Source organism: Piliocolobus tephrosceles, chromosome 10, assembly GCF_002776525.5.
Source record: "Piliocolobus tephrosceles isolate RC106 chromosome 10, ASM277652v3, whole genome shotgun sequence".
NCBI lineage: Eukaryota > Metazoa > Chordata > Mammalia > Primates > Cercopithecidae > Piliocolobus > Piliocolobus tephrosceles.
Window position 1 is genome coordinate 51537107 of NC_045443.1, and position 13975 is coordinate 51551081.

A 13975-nucleotide genomic window follows, 5' to 3' on the forward strand; every position below is an offset into this window, starting at 1 on the left:
TGTGTGTGTGTGTGTGTGTGTGTGTGTGTGTGTGTGTGTGTGTGTGTGTAAACGCTCTTTTCCCTCTGCTCAGTGTGTGGGTGGGTTAGGGAAGACTTGCTTTATGTTTCTCCATTGCCACTGCATTCAGACTGCAGAAACTTCCAAGTATACTAGGACATTCAACCCTATTTTCAAATGGCCTTGTTCAGTGCCTTTTAATTAATCTGGTCACATTCTGTAACCGCCTATACATGGGAGAGCAGGAAGGGAGAGGGTAATTTGGAAAATAACTGTACCATAATATTTGGAAATAACAGCATGACTTCTCTTGATTAAGCCCCCTGTGCATCAGAGAAACTGTTTCTCTGATGGTACTTTGGAATTCTTTGTTTAAATGCTTTCTCAGTTTACTTACCCTCGGTCTTTCTCAATGGGAAATATCAAAATCTGACCATGTTGAGGTAAGGGACTTACAGAGGTACCTCTGTATCCCCTTGCAGCCCCAGTGGGACTAGGGGAAGGTATCTGGTTTACCAGTGGTGGTGGGAGCCTTCAGGACTGAAGGTATGTTCGTATCTCTTCAGGAACCTTCCCTGTATACTGTCAAAGCCATCCTGATTCTGGACAATGATGGAGATCGACTTTTTGCCAAGGTGAGATTCCCTTTTGAATTAATTTAGGAACAACACAAAGGCTTATTCTGAGATTTGAATCTTGGGACTGATACCTTATTAACTCATGTTGCTCAGTAGTATAATTTCGAGAATACTTCCATCTTTTTTTTTGAGATGGAGTTTTGCTCTTGTCGCCCAGCCTGGAGTGCAGTGGCACAACCTTGGCTCACTGCAACCTCTGCCTCCAAGGTTCAAGCAATTCTCCTGCCTCAGGCTCCTGAGTATCTGGGATTACAGCATGCACTACCACACCCGGCTAATTTTTTGTATCTTTAGTAGAGACAGGGTTTCGCCATGTTGGCCAGACTGGTCTTGAACTCCTGATCTCATGATCTGCCCACCTTGGCCTCCCAAAGTGTTGGGATTACAGGTGTGAGCCACCATACCCAGCCTGAATTCTTCCATCTTATCTTGCCTACTCCAGATAAAACCTGTTTTCTTTTGTCCCTTTGTTGTACTGCTGCCCTGCTTACTGTCCTCAGACTTTGACCTCCTTTGTTGTCAACATCAGATTAGGAAAAAGCTTTGAAACCTTGGTTCCTAACAAAGCAGTATGCAGATGCTAAGAGGCAGTCTGCCCATGTCCATCATTCCTATCCCCTTCTCTTCTACCATGTCACCCTGCCTGGGTTTTTCCAGAGAATTCTCTTGCAGTTCCAAGGTTCCATTCCTAGGTCTATAGTCACCATCAAGCTTGTTACCTCCTGGCTTTCCCAGAGGGATGTTTTCAACTTTGGATCTGTTGGAAGAAAGAAGAAAGGACACCCCTCTCTCCCTCCATATTCTCCCCCTCCTGTAGAAATTTCTTCTGTCCCTGGTGTATTAACTCCGGGCGAGCATAGCATAAATCAATCAGCAGGTAGAGATTAGTTTAGAATTCACCAGCTGTTCCTCCCTGTAATTGGATGTAACTATGCAGGACACCTTTTGAAACAGTTATCCAGTTACTAAATGCCAGACCTGTCATAGGTCTTCAGCTGACTGCAACGGATTAGCCCCTAAAGAGCTAGCGATTTAGCAGCCTACATCTCCGCCCCCTTGCCAGGGAGAGCCTGGGAATGGGCTCAGTGGTATGCTGGATGCTTCTTTCAGCTTGCAGAAAAGAAAGCTAAGATAGACCATAGGGCAGGGTTTGCCTTTCTTTGGAGGAGGTTTTGTAGCCTTTCCCCATGCCTCAGCTTCATACAGTGAGTGAGGGTCTGTGGAGATGTTCTGTGCTTCTAGTGTTTTTTGTGTTCTCTGGCACTGCTTCCTGACATGGGGTAGCTCCTAGGGAACACTTGATGAGAATGGTTTTAGGAGAGGTCTAGATTGCAGACAGGCACAGAGCCTCACCGTAGGGCTGGTAGGCTTCTGCCCTCAGACAGTCTTAGAAATGTGAGGTAGGGTTGCTTATGGCAGGGTCTTTTATTTATTTTTCTTAGATTACTCACTGCCCATTCTCTGCCTCTACAGTCCTTCCTTTTCCATGTCAGTATTTCTCCCTTGCCCCATGCCTTGAAGGAGAGAAATCCAAGATCCCAGGGCAAAGCATAGTCACTAATCATTCTGGCTTCCAGCTCTAGTGACCCAACCCTTTCTCCTTCCCTCTAACCAGTACTATGACGACACCTACCCCAGTGTCAAGGAGCAAAAGGCCTTTGAGAAGAACATTTTCAACAAGACCCATCGGACTGACAGTAGGTCATTTTCCTTTCACTACTCCCTGTGTTGTGGGGAACCATGGTGGAAAGGGGGTGGTAGCAGGGCTGCGGAGAAAGGATAAAATGACTGCCTCCTTTTTTTTTTTTTTCCTTCCTCCCCTTGTATAATAAACTCTTCAGAATGTAATGGGGAGGTGAGTGTACCTCACGCGGGAATACCGTGCTGGAAGGTTGGCTGTTAGCTACCTGTCTAGTCCCTGGATTTATGAGCCTCACTTGACAAATTTAACTGCAGCTCTGCTTATTGTACCGCATCCATTAGGGCAGGTAAATGGAAGTCTGTAAAGGTGACCGCTCTGCATTTTCACCTCCGAAGGATCGACTAGTATCCTGTCTCATATACAAGGAGGGAAATAGGTATAGTGGGCAGGAACGGAGGATGGTGGTTAGAGAAGATACATTTAGACTCCCCCAAGTTTATGCTTCTCTTCTGCCACCACCCAAGAAGTGCAGATCATCTTCTGGCTTTGGAGGTCATTACAGTTGGCCTCACCTTAGCCCAAAACAGCTGGATACTAGGAATTCACGGTAATACCTTTTTTTTTTTCTTTTTTTTTGAGATAGAGCCTCTCTCTGTCACCTAGGCTGGAGTGCAGTGGCACAATCTTGGCTCACTGCAACCTCCGCCTCCCAGGTTCAAATGGTTCTCCCATCTCAGCCTCCTGAGTAGCAGGGATTACAGGTGCACACCACCACGCCCGGCTAATTTTTGTATTTTTAGTAGAGATGGGGTTTCACCATGTTGACCAGGCTGGTCTTGAACTCCTGACCTTAGGTGATCCGCGTGGCTCAGCGTGCCAAGGTGCTGGGATTACAGGCGTGAGCCACTGCACCTGGCTGGTAACTCCTTCTTTCCTACTTCCTTACCTCAGGCCACCCACTCTTTCTACTTTTTTTCCCCCACCAGGTGAAATTGCCCTCTTGGAAGGCCTGACAGTGGTATACAAAAGCAGTATAGATCTCTATTTCTATGTGATTGGCAGCTCCTATGAAAATGAGGTGAGAATCCCTACCCCTCTTTGCTATTTCTGATCCTACTTTCTAAACCACAGGCAGTACATAGCCACTGGTTTGGCTCCCTGATAGAGCCGTATTCCTCTAGCTTCTGACCAAGTTAATGAAGTTGTCAGAGATCCCACCAGCCTCACAAATATGGCCCAGCAAATGAATCACCTAGAAAGGAAGTTTTCCTAGATTGATCTTTTATATCCATTAGGAAACATCATATATGTTTTAATACCCTTCCCTGAGTAGTATTTTTTAAGATGGATTTCTGAGGTATGGCCAAGATTGCAGGGAGATACTTGTTCTTCTTTTTTTTTTTTTTTTTTTTTTTTTTGAGACGGAGTCTCGCTCTGTCACCCAGGCTGGAGTGCAGTGGCCGGATCTCAGCTCACTGCAAGCTCCGCCTCCCGGGTTTACGCCATTCTCCTGCCTCAGCCTCCCGAGTAGCTGGGACTACAGGCGCCCGCCACCTCGCCCGGCTTATTTTATTTTTTAGTAGAGACGGGGTTTCACCGGGTTAGCCAGGATGGTCTCGATCTCCTGACCTCGTGATCCGCCCATCTCGGCCTCCCAAAGTGCTAGGATTACAGGCTTGAGCCACCGTGCCCGGCCGATACTTGTTCCTTCTATGAAGGGTCCATACCTGACTGAGTTTGAGCCAATTAGCTAACAACCTGAGTCATGTTGAAACCATACATTCTGAATAGGTTACTTTAGAAGACCTTGGGTATAGTCCTAACCTGCTTCCTATAAGCAGGAAAAGCTATTTGCCTCAGGTAGCAAATTCTAGGAGAATGGATAAGTAAAAATAAGCCCCCAGATAATTTGAGGCAAAAGTCAAAGTTCGAGAAAGTCAACTCTTACTGAGCTCTTATTATTGGTATAAGTGCTTTGTAAAGTACATTGTTATTTAAACCTTGCAGCACTTCCATGAGTTGTAGGCATTAGTGTCTTTGTTTTACAAATGAGGAAACCAAACCATGAAGAACTATAAGAAATTACTTGTATGTGACCATTGTGAAAACTACAAAAGTGGCAGTTTGATGTAGTTTAATAACTTTCTCAGGGTCACACATGTAGAAAATGGCTCAGCTTGGATTCAAACCCATATCTGTCTGACTTAAAGTCCATGCTTTTTAAGAAATTTTGAGACATAGGCCGAGCGTGGTGGCTCATGCCTGTAATCCCAGCACTTTGGGAGGCCAAGGCGGGTAGATCACTTGAGGTGAGGAGATTGAGACCATCCTGGCTGACACAGTGAAACCGCATGTCTACTAAAAATACAAAAAATTAGCCGGGTGTGGTGGCAGGCATATGTAGTCCCAGCTACTCAGGAGGCTGAGGTAGGAGAATGGCGTGAACTTGGGAGGCGGAGGTTGCAGTGAGCTGAGATTGCACCACTGCACTCCAGCCTGGGCAACAGAGCGAAACTCCGTCTCAAACAACAACAACAAAAATTAGCTGGGCGTGGTGGCAGATGCCTGTAATCCCAGCTACTTGGGAGGGCTGAGGCAGGAGAATTGCTCGAACCTGGGAGGTGGAGGTTGCAGTGAGCTGAGATTGCACCATTGCACTCCAGCCTGGGCGACAAGAGCGAGACTCTCAAAAAAAAAAAAAAAAAAAAAATTGAAACAGGGTTCTTGTTCTGTCTCCCAGGCTGGATTGTAGTGGTGCAATCTTGGCTCACTGCAACCTCTAGCTCCCAGGCTCAAGTGATACTCCCACCGTAGCCTCCCAAGTAGCTGGGACTGCAGATGCCCACCACCATGCCAGCTAATTTTTTTTGTATTTTTTGTAGAGACGGGGTTTTGCCATGTTGCCCAGGCTGGTCTCAACTCCTGAGCTCAAGCAATCTGCCTGCCTCGGCCTCCGAAAGTGCTGGGATACAGTCAGGGTCTAGACAGGGTCTAGATGTTACAGGTGTGAGCCACTGTGCCCAGCCAATTAAAGTCCATGCTTTTTGCACTAACTCTGCAGCCTTCCTCTCACCTCAGCTATTGCTTGGTTAATGATTTCTCTACCTAAGACATCAGGTAACACACATACAGCTGGTAAAGACATTGTAGAGGACTGTGACAAGAAAGTTCTGTTTAAACTTTTGGCTAAAAGAGATGTTGAATTGTGGGATCATGTAGCAGAATTTATTTCTGTGAGAAACCACAGGTCGTCTTCCTGTTGTGCTCTCACTTCCACCTTATGTTTTTGGTCCTTTGTGAAAGCCTGTGTCTTTTGATGTTTAATGAATTAGGAGGTTTTGTTTTTAGGTAGCAGCTTTCAGGGCCTTGAACCTTATCCTTCTGCCTCCTCTGTTTCCCAACAGTTGATGCTTATGGCAGTTCTGAACTGCCTCTTCGACTCATTGAGCCAGATGCTGAGGTGAGCAGGACATTCTTTTTTTTCCCCCCAAGTTATGATGGAAACAGCAGGGCATTGTTGATTTCTGTTTGGGAGATAAAGTAACCATCTTCAGGCTCAGGGATTGTAGGAGATTGGCAAAGGCTCCAGGGAGTTGCTTTAGTTTAAGAAGTTGGGTTTTGCCAGGCGCGGTGACTCATGCCTGTAATCCCAGTACTTTGGGAGGCCAACGCGAGTGGATCACGAGGTCAGGTGAACCATTCTGGCTAACATGGGGAAACCCCATCTGCACTAAAAATACAAAAAATTAGCTGGGCATGGTAGTGGGCGCCTGTAGTCCCAGCTACTCAGGAAGCTGAGGCAGGAGAATGGCGTGAACCTGGGAGGCGGAGCTTGCAGTGAGCCGAGATCACACCACTGCACTCCAAACTTGGCGACAGAGTGAGACTGTGTCTCAAGAAAAAAAGAAAGAAGGTCGGTTTATTAATTCATAGTAATTCATGCTACTGGGGAGGACTGGATGGAGAGTATGTCCCTCCTATGGAATAATGATCTTACTAAGGCAGGGGACTGGGAGGGAGCCGAATCTTTACCTCTGTGTTTACTCTTGTAATCCCCTGTGGCCCTGTCAGATCTGAGCATCCTCAAGGTGCTTTCCTGGGCTTCATTCTTGACATTAGAAGTAGGGAAGGGGCAAGCATAAGGAAGTGTCCCAGATAGAATGTCATTCAGTACTTCGGGAATGGAAGCAACACTCCCAATTTTTTTTTTTTTTCTTTTCTTTTTTTTTTTTTTTTTTTGAGATGGAGTTTCACTCTGTCACTCAGGCTGGAGTGCAGTGGCATGATCTCAGCTCACTGCAACCTCTGCCTCCTAGGTTCAAGCGATTCTCCTGCCTCAGCCTCCTGAGTACAGTAGCTGGGATTACAGGCACGCACCATCATGCCTGGCTAATTTTTGTATTTTTAGTAGAGATGGGGTTTTACCATGTTGGCCAGGCTGGTCTTGAACTCCTGACCTCAAATGATCCACCTACCTTGGCCTCCCAAAGTGCTGGGATTATAGGCGTGAGCCACTTAGCCCAGTTTTTTTTTTTTTTTTTTTCATTTTATTTTTTGAGACGGAGTCTCGCTGTGTTGCCCAGGCTGGAGTGCAGTAGCGCGATCTCGGCTCGCTGCAAGCTCCACCTTCCGGGTTCACGCCATTCTCCTGCCTCAGCCTCCTGAGTAGCTGGGACTACAGGCGCCCGCCACCACGCCCGGCTTTTTTGTATTTTTAGTAGAGATGGGGTTTCACTCTGTTAGTCAGGATAGTCTCAATCTCCTGACCTTGTGATCCGCCTGCCTCAGCCTCCCAAAGTGCTGGGATTACAGGCGTGAGCCACCACGCCCGGCTTTTTTTTTTTTTTTTTTCTACTTCTAGTCTTTGTTTTTTCCCTTCTATAGAACAGGAAGCACCCAGGCAGGAGGATTGCATAAGTTGAGTTCAAGACAAGCCTGGGCAACATAGTGAGACCCTGTCTCTGCAAAAAATAAAAAAATTAGCCAGGTGTGGTGGTGCATACCTGTAGTCTCAGCTACTCAGGATGCTGAGGTAGGAAGATTGCTTGAGCCCAGGAGGTTGAGGCTGCAGTGAGCTGTGATGATGCTGCTGCACTCCAGACTAGGCGACATAGCAAGACCCTGTCTCAAAAAACCAAAAAAAAAAAGAAAAAAGAAAAAAACCAGGAAGCTTCTGCCACTTACCCTCTCCACCCTTTCCACTTCCCCACTAGCCCTCTGTTCTCTGTTAACCATGTAGATGGGTAATAGAAGAGAGGTAAGTTACTTTTCCTGAAAACATCCAGGGCTCTGAACTTCATTCCCCCAGCAGCTCCCAAGTGAACCCAGAACAGCAGGCACTCTCAGCCCTGCAAACTCAGCAGGGTGAATGGCTCAGATTTCCTCAGGAAGGGGATGATTTATTTCTTATCCAGGTGAATGAATAGACTTCATTTCGCGTAATCTAGTGAAAGACTCAAACTGACGGATGTGACAGGCCACATGCACCAACCACCGGATCTGAGGCTAGTGTATGCAGACCCTGCCCCCTCTTTGGGCTTCTTTTCAGGGCCTGAGCAGAGCTGGTAAGGGATAGGGAGAAGAGGGAACAGAGAGTGTCTCAGGAGGTTTGTTAGAGCTTGAGTGCAAATAAAGTTTGCATTCAACCCCTCCCACCTCCGGCCACCTCCAGATTGAGTCTTAGCTCTGTTTATATTGTTTTTTTCCACCCACTGATGTCAGTGTTTGTGAGCAATGTTATGAGCAGCAGCATGGCAGGTAGGAAAGAAACAATAGCTGTGGATAATCAACCCCTGAATAGTCAGAAATTGACTGTATTATTTGAATCTCTTTCCATACATTCCTTATTCAGCAACCAAGAGTAGAAAGGGGTTTTGAGTGAACTAGCTAAGAAGTTCTTCACCTTATTTACTTCTTTGTGTGGTTGGTGGAGATGTTTATTGGTCTAGTTTAGGTTCCTCAATTCAGACAGGGTCCTAGGATTTCTTTCACATACAAGTTGGTTTTTTTCTTCTCTTCTCTTGGGGACTCAGGAAAAATGTAGAAAAGCGAGCACTGCTGGAGAACATGGAGGGGCTGTTCTTGGCTGTGGATGAAATTGTAGATGGAGGGTAAGTTCTCTGACCTGCCTTGATCTTGGGTGAGGTAGTGGGATAACTGCCCCTGTCCTAAGTCAAGCAGGCTCAGTGGCCAGAGGTCCTGTTCCCCCACAGTGAGTTGGGCATTCGGGACAGAGTGAACAATGATCTCTTCTTTGTTTTTGCAGGGTGATCCTCGAGAGTGATCCCCAGCAGGTGGTACACCGGGTGGCGTTAAGGGTAAGCAGGAATGTGTTTCTCTGCATCCCCGCATCTATTCACAAACACCCTCCACAGCCAGACCTGCTGGATGTGTCTAGTAGTTGGGGCTCATAGGATACATAGAACCTTCTCTTTTTCTTTCAAATACATTCAGCCTTTCTCTTTCCTTCCCTTCTTATTGTCCCAAAGAAAGAAGAAGAAAGAACTTATTTCTACCCCTAATATGGTACCTAACATCTCATACAGTCTTTGCACAAAGTGGACATTTAATACATATTTATTTAATAAGTGATAAAATTAATATTTATGGTTTTGAAATTATAAAAGAACTTGAAGTTGGCTTATTCCCTTCTTGGAGATGGATCCAATCATCTGAGGCAGAAGAGTATCTTTTTTGTCTTTTAAAGTGTTATATAGGACTGGGTGTGGTGGCTCACACCTGTAATCCCAGCACTTTGGGAAGTGGAGGCTGGTAGATCACAGGGTCAGGAGTTCGAGACCAGCCTGACCAACATGGTGAAACCCTGTCTCTACTAAAAATACAAAAATTAGCTGGGTGTGGTGATGCGTGCCTGTAATCCCAGCTACTCAGGAGGCTAAGGCAGGAGAATTGCTTGAGCCTGGGAGGTGGAGGTTGCAGTGAGCCAAGATTGTACCACTGCACTGCAGCCTGGGTGACAGAGTGAGACTCTGTCTCAAAAATAAATAAATAAATAAATAAATAAATAAATAAAGTGTTACGTAACTGAGGATGGTGCCTCTCCATCAGGAAGTACGTATTTGCCAGAACCTCAGAACCTCAGTCCTCTTTGGTGCTAGTGATATCAGAAAGGGGCCTCTGAGTTAACCATAGAAGGCCCCAGGTCAGCTGAGGAGATAATGGTGGATGCAGAGAGCCCACAAGCAAATTATACGGGTGCAGAGATGTCTGAGCAAAGCAAATCTCCCCATTCACAGAATGTCCTGGCTCTGACCTCCATAGAGTGAAGGCTGACAGTGCTTGGTAATGGGAAATCTTCTCCCTTAACTGCTGTGGGCTCCATTTGCATAGTTTAATCTTCTCCTCTAACATATGTCTCTATGTGGCAAGAGAGAGGGTCCCCCTCCCCCCACCAGCTCCCCCCTTTCTCTTCTCAGGCTGCTGTTGCAGCAGTTTATTTCTTCAAATTAACATGCTGTCGTTACCCATCAGGCTTTGCGGGATCCATTAAACCACTCCTGGCTCCCCCTCATCCTTTCCCTAGCAATACTGATACTCAGAGAAGGCCTTTTCTGACTAGGGAATCAGGTCCTCCACCCCCAAGTTAAGGGAGTTGAGGATCAGATAACCTGCTGGTTACTCGGAAAGGAGTTAAATCTTTTAAGAAGTCTTCCTGCCTTAAAATGGAAGCTGGATGAAATGACCCTTTTTTGTTCATAGTCCCTCTGGCCAAGTAAAACTGTAGCTGTACTAGTCCCTAGTAGGGACTGAGAAGTTCAGTGCATCTGCCCTTTGTTTCAGTTTAAAGGATCACTTTTTTCTTCTCTAATACCAGACTCCAATCAGGTCTTACTCCAGCTTTCTCTCACACTAAATGCTTATATCTCTGTGCCATAGGGTGAAGATGTCCCCCTTACGGAGCAGACCGTGTCTCAGGTATGACTTTCTCCCTTCTTCCTTTCCAGATGGACTGGGTCACTAAAGAGGCTAGAACAGCATTCCACCCATACCTCCCAAGTCTGAGTGAGACTGGAGACTCAAGACACATCTTCCTTGGCTCCCTCTTATTCCAGAGAACTGGGACTCATACAGCCAGCCACTCCCTACCCCTACTTCCAACTCCTTTCTTAGTTTCCTGTGAACAGTGGCTGTCAACCTTGCTCTGTACCCTTCAAACCCTCCCTGCCTGATGCCTCATTCAGTGATTTATTCCCCAGCAGAGGCTTGCCTTAAGCAGATGGTCTGTGTGCATTTGTGCACACACTCTCTCTTTCTCTTATTATTCAAATGAGGGCTAAGCTGGAAATGCATATTCTAGAATATGCAGGTTTTGCAGATCCATCTTGCTACCTTGACTGCAGATAGATTGTCTACCTGATGTAGGGGGGAGGGAGGGGTTCTGTTTTCTACCCACTTGGCATTCTCACCAAGAAGTCCATCTGGATTTGTTACCTGTCTCCCACCCACCGCCCCTTTTAATATGTGTCCAGTAACTCCCAGTTTTGTTTTGTTTTTTCTTTTGTACCTCTTCTCTCTTCATCCCCCTCGGTGGATTTGTATTTTTTTTGGAATTTTCCAAACAATCTGCTACGGCCTTAGAGAGCTTCTTCCCATCTCTTTACCTTTGGGGATTTTCTGTTCTCCATTCTTTTTTTTTTTTTTTTTTTTTTTTTTGAGATGGAGTCTCGATCTGTCGCCCAGGCTGGAGTGCAGTGGCGCGCTCTCGGCTCACTGCAGGCTCCGCCTCCCGGGTTCACGCCATTCTCCTGCCTCAGCCTCCCAAGTAGCTGGGACTACAGGCGCCCGCCATCTCGCCCGGCTAATTTTTGTATTTTTTAGTAGAGACGGGGTTTCACCGTGTTAGCCAGGATGGTCTCGATCTCCTGACCTCGTGATCCACCCGTCTCGGCCTCCCAAAGTGCTGGGATTACAGGCTTGAGCCACCGCGCCCGGCCTCTGTTCTCCATTCTTGTAAGGACAGGGAAGACAAGTGAGGGGAAGGAGATCCCCAGCCCTCATGCTTACCCTGCCCTGTCAGCAAGCTTTCCTCAATGCTGCTCTTATCTCTGCAGGTGCTGCAGTCAGCCAAAGAACAGATCAAGTGGTCACTCCTTCGGTGAAGACCCCACTGTTCCTGGCTCTTCATCCTCTTCAAAAAATTCGCATGTCTGCTGTGAATTTTCATCTAGTTCCCCAGTCGATGCTCTCAGGGTCATCTCGGGGATCACAGGGATCCTTAAATCTCCATTCTGTTTGTGGTTGTACCCCCAACCTCCCCTACACCCTTCCTATTCTTTTTCATTCTTCTTGCAGTTCTGGGAGTAAAGCTCCCAGCATATTTAGGTAATAGGGCAGGAGAAGCACCCTCTTTCTTTCTAGACTGGATTATGCTCACATGCTCCCCTGCCCTGACATTTTTGTAAATTCTGTGCCCTTTGTTGTAGCTAAACTTCAGATTAAAGTAGGAGAAAGGATGTGCTGAATGTTTTCCTGCCTTTGCCTTTACCTGGACCTCATCCCGACACCCCAGCAAGGGGAGGGAGAAAGAGAATTCTTTACTATAGAACGAGTGGGGGTGGGGATGGGTAGGGATTTATCTAGTCTAAGCCCTAGCCCCACTTACTGACCTCAGTGTTTTCTTCCATTCCTTCTTACTGCCCTGTCCTCTGCCTTGGAAAAGGTATTGGGAATAGTTCATAGGGAAGGGACAACACGGAATAAACAGTGATTTAAATTGTATTGAATAGGGCACATAAAATGCATTCTCTACCCCGATCTGGCATATAGCTTCAAAACTGCCGTCGTGAGTGCCCGTCTCTTAGTTAGCTACCTTAACTCTCCACCCTTACTACCTGTGGGATCTTTGCCTGGTTTGTCTTCTCTGTGTCCTGAAGCAAAGCCAGTTCCTAAAACTAAAACTCCATTCTAGTCTTGGAAAGAAAACTTTCTACTCAGAACTGGGGAAGGAGTAGAACTTATGACTTGGGCGTCTAGGCTCTCTCTGTCCCCTCAACTCCCCGACATGCATTTACTCCTCTGCCTTGGGTCTGCAGTCGCTGCAGCCCACCCTCTCTCTGCTTCAGCCTTACACCCAAGCAGTGCATCTGTGCTCTCCCTGTCTCCAGCTCGCTGAGAGAGGTGCTTTTCTTCTTAAAACCTTTGGGATTTGGATTTCCCCAGGAAGATGGAGAATGGAATACTCACTCTTGGGTCTAATCTTTCCCCTTGACCCAGAACTTCCTCCCCACAAAAATGTCTTTAAAAACCTTCCTGAGACTTAAGCATTCTGCCCCACTTACTAACTGCCAGTTCTCCAACACTGAAGTGGGGCAGATAACTGGGCATTTTTGAGGGGGCATCTTTGTGTAAAAGATGCATGGAGTCAGGAGATAGCCACCTTCATAAACTGTGCAAAGAGGAATAAAACATTTTTTCAAAACTGCCTTTGTGTGATGTTTCTGTTTCTCTTCCTCTCTTTTTGGCAGCTACTCCTGTTCTTCCAGCCCCCCCTCATTCCCCATCTTACAATATTTCTTCCCTCGTACCTCAGAGACTCTATAGCAGTGCCCCCCCCATCCCTAATTTACGGGGCTGTTTGCCTCCTTGGCATCTCTCCGTCCCCTCGCCTGGAAATTGGCGCCAGGGGTGGGGTGGGGATGGTATTTTCTCAGTGGGAGTCCCAGGGAACTGAGTTTTTCCCCCACCACCCCCAAAGCCAGCTGCCTGCTCCCGCCTTAGCCATTAGTAACCCAGAGACGCGCACCTGCGTGGGGGCTCTCCTCCAGCCCTTGCTCCCTTCCTGCACCTCCCACTCCTGCTCTGAAACGGCGCTGAGCGGGTTATTTATCGGAGCCAGCGCTGCTCCAGAAGGTCAGGACGGTGGTGTAAATAACCTCTTCTCGCCATTTCCCCGTCCCTCCAGAGCCTGCTCCCCTCCCCCTCCTCCACCTTTATTCGCACAAATGAATGTGGCTGGGTTGGCGCAGCGCCTGGCCCTGCATCTTAATGGGGCGGTGAGCTCACAAGATGGATTTAGCTGGGGGTTTTATGGTTGCCGCGGCGACAGAATGCTTTGGTTTTCTTTCCCCCTTCCTCTGCAGGATTTTTAAGGAAGGGGGAGTGTGGGGAGCCTCTCCACTGCAGTTTGAAGGGTTTCCTCAGTCACCTCTGCCGCTCATAAAATGGACCTGCAATTCCAGGATTAAGCAAGGGAGACCAAATTAGTATCTCAGATGGGAAAGGATGAGGGAAGGAAGGTAACAGGAATGGGGAGAGTCTCTCCAGCATCAGAACATGAAACCCAGAGTTTTCCAGTCTTGCCTGCTCTTCTATGAAAACCTGACAATTAAGCTCAACAACTATGGGGCACCTGTGCATGGGATACTCCTCAGCAGGTAGAAAAGAAAAAAACCTGGGTATACCACGTCTGCCTACAGTCCTGCATTGAAAGTTGGAGTGCAAGAGTTTGGATAAAGACTAGGTACTTCTTTTGTCTTTGCCTGTCTGAGCTGGGGAAAAGCAATACTCAGCCTTACCATCCTAATCTTCCTACTCACCACACAGCATTGACCTGGGGGAGGGGCAGTGTCAGTACCAGAGCTGAGTGGTGGTGATGTGTGATGGTGTGGAGCATGGAGTTCTATCCTGTTCTCAAACTTGGAATTCTCTGAGCTTCAGTTTCCCCAGCTTAGCCTGG

At 47.1% G+C, this 13975-nt stretch overlaps 1 protein-coding gene across 1 annotated transcript in view; it reads left to right on the top strand.

Moving 5' to 3' along the window:
- The window catches only part of COPZ1 (COPI coat complex subunit zeta 1), a 29003-nt gene extending 16282 nt beyond the window's left edge, over positions 1–12721 (top strand). The window contains exons 2-9 of the mRNA XM_023210889.2: positions 567–635; positions 2254–2335; positions 3267–3358; positions 5685–5740; positions 8313–8390; positions 8546–8597; positions 10177–10215; positions 11352–12721. Of these exons, the coding sequence (XP_023066657.1) occupies positions 567–635; positions 2254–2335; positions 3267–3358; positions 5685–5740; positions 8313–8390; positions 8546–8597; positions 10177–10215; positions 11352–11399 (516 nt within the window). The 3' untranslated portion in view covers positions 11400–12721. The remainder of the gene's footprint in view (positions 1–566; positions 636–2253; positions 2336–3266; positions 3359–5684; positions 5741–8312; positions 8391–8545; positions 8598–10176; positions 10216–11351) is intronic.
- The last annotated feature ends 1254 nt before the right edge of the window (positions 12722–13975 follow it).